This window comes from Dioscorea cayenensis, chromosome 4 (assembly GCF_009730915.1).
Source record: "Dioscorea cayenensis subsp. rotundata cultivar TDr96_F1 chromosome 4, TDr96_F1_v2_PseudoChromosome.rev07_lg8_w22 25.fasta, whole genome shotgun sequence".
NCBI classification, from domain to species: Eukaryota; Viridiplantae; Streptophyta; class Magnoliopsida; order Dioscoreales; family Dioscoreaceae; genus Dioscorea; species Dioscorea cayenensis.
The window spans coordinates 2,168,919-2,183,723 of NC_052474.1; the positions used below are offsets into that span (position 1 = coordinate 2,168,919).

The 14,805-nt window shown below is 31.1% G+C and overlaps 2 protein-coding genes across 2 annotated transcripts; both read left to right on the plus strand.

Moving 5' to 3' along the window:
* Window positions 1-8,642: 8,642 nt before the first annotated feature.
* LOC120258219 (ankyrin repeat-containing protein NPR4-like) lies at window positions 8,643-10,248 on the plus strand. Its single transcript, XM_039265579.1, has 4 exons — window positions 8,643-9,147; window positions 9,271-9,429; window positions 9,989-10,056; window positions 10,213-10,248. The coding sequence occupies exons 1-4, from the start codon at window positions 8,643-8,645 to the stop codon at window positions 10,246-10,248; spliced, it is 768 nt and encodes a 255-aa protein (XP_039121513.1).
* LOC120258376 lies at window positions 10,212-13,954 on the plus strand. The gene is made up of 5 exons (XM_039265748.1): window positions 10,212-10,330; window positions 10,419-10,475; window positions 12,172-12,587; window positions 12,866-13,123; window positions 13,222-13,954. Exons 1-5 carry the CDS (start codon window positions 10,261-10,263, stop codon window positions 13,855-13,857), a joined length of 1,437 nt encoding a protein of 478 aa, XP_039121682.1. The 5' UTR covers window positions 10,212-10,260; the 3' UTR covers window positions 13,858-13,954.
* The last annotated feature ends 851 nt before the right edge of the window (window positions 13,955-14,805 follow it).

The window sequence follows — 14,805 nt, forward strand, 5'->3', positions numbered from 1 at the left end:
GTTAGTCAAGGGCTGTTGGATCCAATCACACTGGTTGGATCAGAAGATGACCGGTGTAATTTGGGCTCGAGTAGCAACGGTGTGGGTGATCCACTTCTGCTTTGCAAAGTGGGCCGCGATATGGGCCGTGCCAACTCTAAGGTGGTGCAAACCAAGGTAGTTAACGAGATGGTTGCGCTTATGACGTACGGACTTGGAGATGGCCCGGTTGAGGAGCAGAATTCTGAGTTTTCAGGACTGAAGATGGCCCGGCCTTCAGCCATAGTAAGCATATTGAAACCCATGCTGGTTTGGTGAAGGATTCTATCCCTCCTAGGGATGTTAGGCTGACTAGTGGACTGAAACTTCTAGCCAAGGATCCAAAAGTTAGGCAGGATTCTCATTTGAATTCCAGTATTATTCCTAGCTTGGACTTGGAGAATGTTAACTTTAACGATGATTCAGTGGTACCAGATTTGGTACCCCCAGCGGGTTTCAGTTGGGAATTTATTATAGGATGTTGGGCCCTCAAGCCAGTGTTTAAACAGCCTATGATATCGGTTGATTGTGTGGCAAAAGAAGCTAGTGAGCAGGAAGACTTACATTCGCCATCAAATGTCATGGAAACACCGGATAGCTTATACGAATCCGATGACTCGGTGTCTGAGTTCGAGCACAATCTTAGGGAACTTATGCCAGGGATGATTGGGGAACCCGAGCCGGCGGCTGAAAAGCATACGAAGGGTACCAAGAGAAGTGAGAGGCCCAAGAAACCATCATCCCGATTCAATGAAGAGGCAGGGTACATTGCAAAACCACTAAAACCAACAAAGAAGAAGCCGGTTCGCGGCGATGTTGGGGAAGGTACGAGTTCCAAACCACTTCTTATTTCAGATTGGAATAATGATCAACTTGATAATCTTCTTATTTCAGATTTGGAACATATATGCATGTTAGAACAATCCCGTATTGCTCCCCCGATGGGGAAGGCATCCTCCAAGGAGGACCGCGCTGCATAATGTGTGTTTATGAATATTATCACATGGAATGTTAGGGGGTTAGGGAGATCGGCTAAGCGGTTTCTGGTTAAAGATTTTTTGCATTTACATTTTGCGTATGTTTGCTGCCTTCAAGAATCCAAGCTTGATGAGATTTCATCTTCTGATTGGAGAGAGATTAGCGGGACCCGCTTGGATCGGGTTTTTGCTTTGTGCCGACTCGAAGCACGACTGGGGGAATCATCATTGGTTGGAATAGTGCGATCTTGATGGGTAATCTCATTCAGAGAGGCACTTATAGCTTAACTTTGGAATTCTATTCCAAGATCGAAAACATAGTTTGGTGTTGCACTACGGTTTACGGACCTAATGCCAAGACGCTGAAACATGCTTTTTGGGATGAGTTGCGGGCAAGTGTGGGACTCGTAGGGTTTCTTTGGATCATTTGTGGGGATTTCAATGCTATATTTGATGACGAGTGACAAAAAAATTATGGCCCTTCTAACTCTGGAGGACATTAGATGTGCAAATTTTTCATGTGTGATCTTAAACTCCGAGAACCACCGCTATAGGGAGAAGATTTTTCCTGGACCAATGGCCAATCAGACCCGACCTGGGTTAAGTTGAACAGGTTCATTGTTAATTGTGAATGTGCTAACTTATTCCCTAAACTAATCCAGAAGAGTTTGCCGAGATTAGGATTGGACCATGTCCCGATCAGACTCAAAGTGGGCAAGCACTGTTCTTCACCGAGATCTTTTAGATTTGAACTAGCGTGGTCCACAGTTGAGGGTTTTCATGAGCTTGTTGAAAAGTGATGGGCGAAGTGTTCTTCGGAGGGTTGTGGTGCTTTTATTTTGGACAAAAAAGTGGCCAGGCTCAGAGGCCATCTACGACACTGGGCGAAATTCCCCTTTGGTTCCATCAAGCTTAGGAAGTTGGCTCTGCTGCATGAATTAGAAATTCTAGATTTGGCTAAAGAGTCGAGACTCTTGGCGGCGGTAAAACATAAATAGGAGAAGGATGTGCTATTGAAGCTTCAGGAGATCGGCAAGCCAGAAGAATTATACTGGAAACAAAGATCAAGGATTCAGTGGCTAAAGGAGGGGGATGAAAATACTAGCATCTTTCATGCGGTGGCGAATGGCCGGAAGAACATGAATTTTATCCCTAGTATCAACCACCAGGGGGCCTCCAAGACCGATCCCAGAGAGATTGGGAAGTTATTCTCCGACTGGTTCAAATAGCAGTTTTGACATAGGAGAACGACTCCCTTTTTAATCGATTTCAGAAAACTGTTATCCTATAAGGATAAGGTTGACTTGTCGCATCTTGAGAGACCGTTCTTGCCTGAGGAAATCAAGGCTGCAGAGTTTGATCTCGAAAGAGATAAGGCACTGGGCCCGGATGCTTTTCCCTTACATTTCTTCAGACAATTTTGGGAAATAATCAAATTTGACCTTCTTAAGTTGTGTGACGACTTCTTTTTCGAGAGAGCAAATTTAGAACGTATTAACTGGGCGACTATTGCGCTTATTCCTAAGACTGAGGCACTGGATATGTCGGGGGATTATCGCACTATCAGTCTGATTAATTCCTCTCTCAAAATCTTATAAAAAATTCTTACCTCCCGGCTAAGCAAAGTTATGAACGAGTTAGTGGATTCAGAGCAATCGGCGTTTTTGAAAGGACGGTGAATTTTGGATAATATTGCCACTGCGGAGGAATTTCCTTTTTGGAGGAATCGACCCAATTAGAGGGACTAAGTTGGCGCATTTTTAAAAATAGAGAGACTAGTTGGGAGAGCATTTCTTACTAAGTGGGCACATTTTTAAAAGTAAAGGGACTAGTCGGGAGCATTTCTGAATAAAGGGATCAAAAGGGAAGAGAGAGAAAAGTACAGAGATTATTTTGGTGATTATACCTATTATTTATTATCAATCAACATCAAATTTATGTAATATAGTAATTTTATTATTTTTATTTAATTTATTTTAAATAATATGAGGTAGAATTTTAAAAAAATAAAAGTAGCATTTTCCATATGAATTATAATGATTAATATTTTAATTATATATATATATATATATATAATGGGCCAAAGGGGTGATCAAACACCCCCTTGCCCTCCTCCCCCACTAAATCCGCTAGTGGTCGTAATTACCATAGTTGGTATACTTTGTTGTGACATTTTCATGAAACTTCGGTACTTATATATTCCGACATTTATTATGATATTTTCCCAACATTTGTAAACAGTTTCAATATAAACTTTATTACAACATTTGTATATGGCTTGAGCAACAATTTTGCTCAACATTTGTAGATGTCGCCATAAGTTTTTCATATTAATTTTGAAATATTACGACATTTGTAATCGTTGTTATAGAGATTATACAGTAACATTTGTTGAAAGTCTCTTAAATTACTTATATTGACCTTTTGTAAATATTGGTTTAACAAAATAAAAATTGTGAATCCTAATTTAAGTCGATATTTAAAATGTTGGTAAAAGTTATTCATCATATCTAATTTAAAAATTAAATTTCATTTATAAATGTTTGTACAAAAATTATTCAGTAACATTTGTTAAGTGCTTCTTACAACTCTTATAGCGACATTTCATTATTATTGCTTTAACTGTATAGTATTTGTGGATAACAACAAAATACAACATTCGTAAGTGTTGAAAAAATATTGTATAATTTTTCACAAGATTAATTTAAATATTATTTATATAAATATAAATATAAATATATAAATGTATAAATAAAATTTAAATTCTATAAAATTAATTTAGATAATATAATAAAATAGTAATTAAAATTATTTATCAAAAATACAAAAATCCCATATAGCACTAAAACACTAATTAAAATGCTGTTAATAGGATCTACAAATCTCAAAAAATAGCTTTCAAACATTATAATAAAGTTAACGCTCCAATCCTTCCAATTGCCCTCAAATTTATCATTGGGGTCTCTTATTTGCAAAATAAAATATACAAATACATCAGTTGATATCCAAATCAATTTAAAAAAGAAAAGTGATAAATAAATAATAAATTTTAAAATATAATCACTAATTAAAATAATGTTAACATGATCTACAAATTTCAAAAAAAAAAAAAGTTTTCAAAAATTATAATAAAACTAAGACTTCAATACTTTGAATTGTCTTTAAATTTATTATGCGGCCTCTTATCTGTAAAATAAAATAAACAAATGTATTAGTAGATATCCAAATCAATTTAAAAAGAAAAAGTGATAAATAAATAATAAATTTTAAAATTTAAAATTTTGAAAATGTAATCACTAAATAAAATAATATTAATATGATCTACAAATCTCAAAGAAATAGATTTCAAACATTATAATAAATTAAACTAAGGCTTCAATCTTTGGAATTATTTTTAAATTTATCATGGTGGTCTTTTTTATGCAAAAATAAAATTTAGAAATACATTAGTAGATATCAAAATCAATTTAAACAAAAAAGTGATTAATAAATAATAAATTTTAAATTTAAAAAATGTAATTAGATAGTATCATAAAACTCATAATATGATCATTATTGTTATAATGAAATTGAGAAGGAGTTAATTGAGAACAAGGACTACTTCTAATATCTCCAACCTACAATAATTTTATATTTAACAAAATCAACCTAATATAAAGATAAAAATTAAATTAAATTAAATATCAACATATATGATATATTAAAATCAATAATATACTAATTTGAAATATAAAAAAACTATGTGGAGGATATATAATTTGCATAAAAAGAATACAAATAAACTTTTTTTTTATTTAAATAGATAATATATGATTGGTACTATAATAAGAACCCTTAAAAAATTGAACTTAGAAAAAAAGGATAAAATATAAAACTTCAACAACCTTTCACCTATGTGTGGGTCATAACTATAACGATAACCCCATAAAAATAAAAATCATATAAGTGGCAAATTGTAAAACTTCACCCAAGCGATGAGTGTCTCATAGCAAGAACCTTATAAAAAATAATTTTTTTAAAAAAAAATAGCTAATTCTAAAACTTCAACAAAACTAGAGGTAAATAAATAAATAAAAAAAAATCTCAAGGGATGAAGCCTTAGATCTATGCCATGACCACCGCATGATATCATGACCTCTCCATCACCACATCGGCAAAGAGAAAAGCCAAAACACATTTTAATTTCCAACAAAAAGAGGATATTTTGGGAGATCTCATCCCAATTAAATTCAATCTTTTTTTTATATAAAAAAATATTTTCAAACCCTAAGATTAGCCTAATTAAAATTCTCATACTTTTTTACAATAAAAACTAATTAAAAAATTAATCATCTATCAATCATCCATCAAAATAAACAAAAAAAAATATATATATATTTAAATAATATTACAAGAAAACAATGCAAACAATACTATAGAATAAAGAAAAATCGAGGTACTTACTTTTTCTCCAGACAATAACTTTACTTTTGATCTTTTACATTTTTAGGGTTTCTTTCTTATCTAAAAGATCTTGTATATATAAGCGGCGCAGGTAGGTTTTGGCACTCATAAAAAAATTCCCGTCTAATTTTTGATACTCTTGAAATCTAAAATATTACCGATTTTATTTTTTTCCTTATACCCTTTTTTTAATTTCAAATTATCTTTCATAATTTTTGAATATATGTATATATATATATATCCTAACTTAAAATAACATTTTCAAATATGTCATAACAAACTGATGCAGTAAAAAATTATTGTGACTATAAGTAGAAATGTCATTATAAACGTAGGAACAAATAAAAGTATACTAACATTTATTACAAGTATCATTTAAAAGTCATTTTAATGGTTTACAGTAACACTTATCAAAAATGTTGTTTCAAAAATGTCAAAATAAGCCTTTTTTATTGTAGTGTTATGATGTAAATACTGAAAATTCTTTATCATGTCATACATGACACACTGTTCACGTAGTTGGCAATTCCATCTCATTTGCTAACAGAGAATTTCCAATATTAAATCATCAAACAATAGACCAAATTATCTTGGGTGATCAACTAGTGAAATAAAATTAAAGTTGAGTAGTCATTTTGATTCAAATTAAAGTTTAGACCCCAAAATTATAAAAGGATGTATAGAACACCGCTACAATAACCTATTGCAACGAGAGCAAAATTAGTGGTTCTCAAACCAATGCAATAGATCTTATACAACGGTTGTAAAGTCTTTTTGCAGCAGTTTATGACCGTTGCATAAGTGCAGTTATGTTGTGTATGTATATTGTTCAACACATCTCATTACTTCTTTTGGTTAATTTTCATATCCTTCATGTATTTCTTTTTTCTCACATTTTTTAATGAATTTATGAATTATCTATTTTTCTAAAAGAAATAAAAACAAAAAATTTGAAGGTATAATATGAAGAGTAATGATATCTAGGCCGAATTAATAGGCCGAATTGGTAGTTCGAATGATATGGATGCCAAGTTGGTATCCATGTCAGTTTCCACGTCATTCTTTTTCTCTCTTTTTTTTTAAAAATAAAGTAAACTAATTTCTCTTTATTATCTAATAAACTGAAAACCCCCTCCCTAAACCCTAAATAAACCACAAGGGTTTGTGGTTTATTATTATTTAGGGGTTTAGGGTTTAGGATTTATGGTTTATGTTTTTTGAATATTGGGTTAAATATTTTATAATATTTGGGTTTAAGATTTTAGGGTATTAAGGTTTAGAGTTTAGGATAAATGTTTAAACTTTAAAAATTATAAAACAAGGGTTAAGATTATAAAAAAAAAATCTTTTGTAATAAAGATATAGATAAAAAATGGCATGGATACCAACTTGGCATCCACGTTATTCAGACTACTAATTCGGTTTATCAATTCGGCTTAAATAACATTACTCTAATATGAAACACATCTTGTTGTCAACATATAATTTTTCCTCACAAAAATTTTGAGTTTTTTTAGAACCCTCATGCTCGTGGAATCTAGTGGGGGCTCCGACGTCCGAGGAGGTGTAGGCCCAAAGCATGGGCTAAGGTTCTTTTTGTTGTTGTGGGGCGTTGTCTTTTTCTGTTTGTTCGAGTTATATTACTGTATCTAATGGTATAGTAGTATCTTCTTTTCTGTCATCCACTCTTATTTAGTAAAAAAGGTTGTTATACTTTTTTTTAAATGGAAATGGTTTATCTATTTTTTTTAAATTTATATCTTAATTTCGATAGGGCATAAACGTTTTTTTCAGTAAAAAGGTAAGAAAAGGAAGCATCAATAAGATAATTCACCAAGATTACTCCCTAATTACATGACTCATTGGTCCTCCTCTTTTCTCTTCTTGTATGCATGGTCAAGTGACTGGTGCAAAGATAAATATAACGGTCATTAAACACCCAATCATCTTTTAAATAAGATCTCTAAGTTTGTATTTTTATTATTATTTTTATATATTATTAGTTTTAAAAGAAACCTTAAAATTCTTCGTTCACAAACCAACAACTTATGTTTGAAATCTATTATAAACAGAAAATGAGGGGAAAAAAGAAGTTAAAAAAAAAAAATCAATTCCCACAATGATTATGGAAAAATGAAAAAGAAAAAAAAAAAGAAAAAGAAAAAGAAAAAGAAAAAGGAAAAGGAAAAGGAAACTAGAGAAACACCCAAGGACAACACATATATTCCTCAAACACGAATAAATGATTTCATCCCAAATCATGATTACACAATTTACATTTACGCATCTTCAATGATTCTCATTAACTAACAAAGTTGTATAAGCAAAGCTCAATTTTTTTTTTGTTTTTGTTTTTGTTTTTATTTTATTTATTTATTTATTTTGAGAGTGTCAACAAGTAATTAATGGAATTCTTAATTTTTGAGAGAAAGGAATAAAAATACTTTTTCTTTTTATTGTTGGGTGGTAAAAGCAAAAATTTGGTTTTACAAAAATAAATAAATATTGTTTTATTAAAAAATCGTTAAGGGACAAATAAACACCATGATGTATGGTGATCTACACATGAGGTTATAAAAGTTTTATAAAATGCATGCCAAGAAGATTTTAAAAAAACCAGATAATAAAATTTCCTCTACCATTCAACAATCATTAACAAATATATTATTAATTTTTTTGTAAAGCCCTATATATGTATATATTGTTAATTTAAATATATAAATAAATAATATTATTAATTTTAAAGCCTTATATATATAGATATGTATATATATATATATTGTTAATTTAAATCTGTCATATGGAAAAGAAGTAAAAATGGTACAATTAAATAAAAATCCTCTGCACATCGTGCTAAGAAATAAAAATAAATAAATAAATAAAAATAATGAACTAAAGCACCCAATGACACTTTACATATTGGTCGATTCCCTTCATCTTAATTAATGCGCTACATTTATCAATTTGTTTTTTTTAAAAAAAAATCTCAATATACACATACAACATTAAACATCTACAGGAAAAGAGTAAAAGGACAAGACTCGCTTTGCTTTACTTTTTCTTTATATCTTATATATATATATACATATATATAAATTAAAATATCGATACTTTTGAACTCACGCATAGCATTGTGTAGGATCACAAACCAAAGAAGATCAATGGATCGCGGACGAGGTGCGACCCCCACCCCCACCACGTCCGATGAGGAAGCCACACAATCCAATCATAAAAAAAAACCTGACACTGAGAGAATTCATAGATATAGACAATGCAATCCTAAGTGAAGACTTAGCATTCCTTAAAAACTATGTGAATGGCACAGAGACCAGTGATGTCCCTCAGGTAAACCTCTCTGGGGACCCACTCCTTAATGTAATGATAGCCTATGGCAGCAAGACTGAGCTGTTGCTCGACCTGATCAAGACGATGACGGCCGAGAGCTTGGAGGCGGAAAACATGTTTGGCGACACGGCGCTTCACGTTGCAGCGGCCAACAATAGATTGGCGGTGGCCACTGCCCTCATTAAGAAAAATCCCCCTCTCATTGAGTGGAGAAACAAGAAACTTGAGACACCACTCCTGAAGGCCGCTCTTTCTGGTAGTGTCGCTACTTTCCGCAAGCTGGTAAAATGTGACAGCAACATCTTCTGCAGAACTATATCCGGGGAAAATGTTCTTCACTATGCCATACTGGGCAATAATCCAGGTATATAAATCTATTTCTTTCACGCAACTTCATTCAAATTTGTTTTGATACTATATATTATTCTATTTCTTCTATTTAATGAACATTGATATGAATTAATAATAAAAATTTCTTTTGTTGTAGAACTCGCCTTAGAGATAGCACAAGAATTTGAACATTATCCAGAATTGAAATATGCTAGGAATTCACAGGCATTGACCCCTTTACAACTTTTGGTCACTATTCCACAAGCATTTCGAAACAGTTTGGAGTTAGGACCGGCAGAATCATTTATTTATACATGTAAGCAGTTTCTTCTCATCTTTCTTGTTGTGCATATATGAGATTTATTTTTATTTTTACTGCCATGCTATGTAATTTAATTTTTGATTTAACGTTTACCTTATCAATATTTAACAAAAATTTCTTCCCATCATTTATTTCTTGTAAATAACCCCTCATTCTCTATCTATCATTAAAATAACTATTCTAATAATATTCTTTATTTTTATTAATTTCTAAGTTATAATTTCAAATTATCTTTTCAAAAAATATATTAAATACTCGAACCAACCTTATATTACTAATAATTGCAAAACTAACAAAATATTATAAAATCTTAAAAAACTATATAAAATGAGAAATATTTCAGAGAATGTAAAAAATAAAGAAGTTATTTGTAATTAACCTGAATAATAATTAAGTAGGTGCCAAAGCATTAGAAAGTCGAGATTTGTGCTACATACAAAATTCCCTATATTTTTTAACCTTTATATTTACTTTTCATTTCTTTTATTTTTAACTCAATATATCTCATTGTTAACTATATATATATATATATATATGTGGTGGTCAATTTCAGTTATTCAATTAAATAGCCATGATGGCGAATCCAAGGAAACTGAAAGAAATAGAGATGAGGAGCTTGGCGTAATCCATATTAAAGAACTATTGGGTAAATTAATGAAGTTTTCATACTCTATCTATTTTTTTATTTTTATTTTTAAATTTTATTTTATATTTTTAGAATACTTTTAATTTCTATATTATCATGTTTTTTCTCATTTTTATGAATACATTGTGAAGGTCGAGAGTAATGCAGAAAGGGATAAACTTTTATAAAAATCTGTTGCAATGTCTAGTAAAAAGTTTATGCAGAAATATCAACTAACATGGTTCTTATTCTATGTAGCCGGCCTTATCGGTAATTCTATATCTTCTTTTCTTTTTCTCAAATTCCATGTATATATTATGATTCTCAAGTTTTGATTGATCTCTATTTTTTATGCAAGGTAATTACCTGGGTGCCTCTCACATGCGGGTCTTTATTATTTCCGTTTTAAAAAAAAGTGAGTCTCAAACAAAACAATTATGCACATAATAATTAAATTCATATATAATCTTCGTATTATTTATTTAGTCTTTTATCATAAAATATGCATCATGATTTTAGTTTATTTTAAATTTTGTTCAATGTAATTCATATTGGTGATGTAGCAAATAATATGATTTATTATGATTTTTTCATCAACGACCTCTTAGTTTATTCTCACCTGGTCTCCTACATGGGGTATTCGTATACTGCTGAGGAGATGGGTTCCAACCTCAACTCAAGTAGGGTGAGAGCCCATGTGTATTAAAAAATTAACTCTACATTTGTGCACATCCCCTGCATAGCCTGACGAGATATGATCTATTTATAATTTTATTTTATCAATGATCTCTTAGTTTATTGGCATCTAATCCCTTGTGTGGAGTAATATTCATGTACTGCTTAGGAGTTGAGTTCCAATCTCAACTCATGTAGGGTGAAATCATATGTGTATTAAGGAATTAACTCTACAATATTTGTGTACATTTCTGTCATGACATGTCTATATTTTGTTAAAAAAAAAATTTTTTGCTAGCTAAGAGCTTTTATTCCCACTGTCTAGTTAATATTAATTAATTATGTAGCGTTCATTAAGAAATTTTATGACAACTAACAAGTTACAAGGAAGAATATACTGTACATATACTGTACATGGAAGAATACACTGTTCACCCGGGATTTCTATACTATTCTCATCTCGCATATATACAGTCATATCCTGTTTCATTACTGTTTAAGTCACTTTATATTCATAGGCGCTTGTCGTCTATTATTCAACAAGTTACAAGGAAGAATATAGTTTTTACAACTTTCTATATGCATCTTAATTTGATTGTGAAAATGTTTTCTTCGTAAAAGAAACAACCATGTAGATGTTAGTATGTGCAGATACCTAGGCTAGGCAATTATACATATAGAAAGCCTTAAAAAATTATATAATCTTTAATTTAAGATAGCGTTTGGTTGAGGGTAATATTAAATTAACCTAGGGTATGAACTAGTTAATCTTATATTACTTCATTTGGTTGTTTAGGGTGGGAATATCATATTCTAAAACTATGATTACTTGGTTAATATTACCAGAAATTTAATTACTATTTAAAAAGATCAGAATCTCCTATTTATGAAGTTATGCGATTATTTTTTCATATTATACCCTCAAAATCAATATGATTCGTAAAATACTAATTTTAAAAATAAAAAATTTCAACTAGTTTGTTGGAGATAAAAAAAAAACATATATCTATTTTTTAAATATTAAATAATTAAATTGGAGGAAAGACTTTATATTTATTTAAAGTAATTAAGTTTGATTTAATTATTATTTAAAAAAATAATTATTGAAAATTTATATATTAATAAAATTTAAATATTTAAATATTTATATTATTTTTTAAAATAATAAAAAATTATTAAACAAATTTCATATTTTTAAAACCCCTAGATAAGGCATGTAATTAGTTCAAACTTCTGCATTAAAGCGCGCGTGTATATATATTATATATTATCAGAATGATAGTTGGGTATACCACATGAATAAGACATGAGGAAAATAAAATAAAATTTAAATTACAGAGCTAAACCCAATTTTTAAATTTTTTTTTAAATTATATACAGAAGAGTTTTGAATGTCTTCAAATCTTCAATTAACTACTTTGAAATTGGGCATGCAGTGTTCAAAAGGGTAGAGGAGCTTGAGATACTAAAGAAAAATCATATACAAACCATGAAGCTTCTTGAATACCTTGCAAAAGATGGGATGTACTGGGATTTATTCAGTATGGGATCTTCCAAGCAGGGGACGGTGAGTGACGATGATGATTATGATGATGATGATGATGATGATGATGTCCGGGAGAAAAAGTTTTTAATTAAAGAACTTCTGAAAGTAACTGAGAGTGTAGTAGAGAAACGTATTAGAGAACCAACAAGATGGTCTGAATCACTTCACAAAGTGATTAAAGAACTTCTGGAGCTAACCGATAGCCTAGCAAAGGAACCAATAAGAGCAGCGACAAGATGGACCGATTCACCTCTCATAGTAGGTGCCAAGATGGGGCTACATGATTTTGTAGAACAAATTTTGAAGGTGCGTGTATAGATATATATATATATATATATCATTTCAAGTACTTCTCTTGGTTTTCATAGTTTTCATGTTAATTCATTTTTTTCTCACATTTTTAAAGGCATTTATGAATCATCTATTTTTCTAAAAGAATTTAATAATAATAATAATAATAATAATTAATAAATAAATAAATAAAATCTTGAAGGTACCTTTTGCTTTCAAAGTTTGTACCCGTTTTTTTAATAATAAAATTGTGATTTATTTATTTTTATTTAAAAAAAAAAAAAATCTTGAAGGTACATCCACAATCAGCTCGGCTCAAAGACTCAGAAGGGAGAAATGTCCTACAAGTTGCGATTAAACACGGGCATGTGAAGATTGTGAAGCTTATAGCTGGGATGATATCAGGACCTAATCCGACGTTGCCATCTTGGTTGCTGTGGGACATTGAAGATGACGCTATGAAAAACACTATCCTGCATTATGCTGCTGAAACAACCATCAAAAGAGAAGGGTTTGCACTGCAGATGCAGCACGAGATCAAATGGTTCGAGGTTAGATCGAGACATATATAGATTTATATATTTATATATTAACGTATATTTATTCCCATAATATATATTATAAGATTTTTGTTATTGTATGTAAACAGATGGTGAAGAAACTGCTCCCAAAGGATTTGGTGAACACCAGAAACTCAAAAGAGGAGACTGCTCAAGAGCTGTTCAACGAGAATCATGCAGAGATGGTGAAGAGTGGAAGGAATCAGCTGATGGAAATAGGGAAGACATGCTCAGGTCTCCTGGCAGCAGTGGTGTTCGCCACTAGCTTCAGCATTCCCGGAAGCAAAGACTCGGACAGTATAACAGGACCTTCTAACAATAACGTGACTAACAGTAGTGAAGGGAACCATTTCCAGGATGAGTCAGTGGGGTTCATAGTGTTCAGTCATGTGTATGTGATTGGGTTGTCATGTGCGACGTGTTCTCTTTTGCTTTTCTTGTCATTGTTGATTTCCATCTATAGTTTGGAATCCTTCAGGAGAGCTCTTCCGACCAAGTTCATCCTGGCGATTGTGTCCTTCTTGCTGGCCTTGGCGGCACTTCTGGTGGCCTTCATATGCAACGTATACCTTAGTATTTACGGAGGGGGGACACCAAAGGCTAAGGACTTGCTACCACTCATCCTTGAGCTGACCGGCTTCCCATTCCTGTGCGTCGTTGCTTGGTTCTTAGGTGGCTTTGGCATTCCTTTTTCGAATGTCATTTTAAATAAATTCCGTCGATAAGTGCCGCCATACATGCATGCACGCACGCACATATACGTACGGTTGTTTTGTGTTAAGTTTGTGTTGAACAGTGTTTTCTTTTTCTTTTATTGCTAGTGTGGTCCCACCCTTTATATTTTTATATATTTTTTTCTAATAATTTCAAAATAAGTTTATTATTTCACCCATCATACTCTTATCTTTAATAACTGTGGATCCCGTAACCGCCTATCATTATCTAATTTTTTTTCGCAATCCCACAATCACATGACTTTAAAAAAAAACTTGAGACTTGATCTCTATGGACATTGTAGGTTGGAAATATATACTTGAATTAAATGGTGACATGTTAGCTCTGCTTATTAATCAATAAATCGTTGATACCTTGCATTAAGAAAGGTATATTCTGTCAAATCTTTGTAGTAAGACATAGTTGGCAAGGCATTAGAGAAAATCTTTCTTTTGCTTGAGTTCCTCTGACAAACTTTAAATTTTTGGTAAGCCTAATTATTACTGCTTAATATTAAGACCTACCGAAGAATTCAATATGACATAAGAATTTGGAAATTTAGCATATACCAAGTAAATAAACCACGTACAAATATTGTATATACTTTTCGACTTTTGATAAATTATCATTTTAATTTGTTCATTTATTTTTTTTATAATTGCATTTTCATTATTTATTCAGTTAGTTTGTAATTTAATATTTATTAATTTTTATATATATTTTTATTTATTTCTCATTTATTTCACAAATTCTTTAGTTTATTGAATTTCTCAATATTTATATTTTTTAAATTATTTTAATTATTCATTTATTTGGATATTGTATAGATTATCTTTGAAGTTTGGATTTAAATAACTGGTTTATTTTGATATTATAAAAATAGGAACATACAACTGCTAAAGTTTTGCTTGACAAATTATTTTTCTTCCACATGGGATCCACACAATGTTCGTGACATA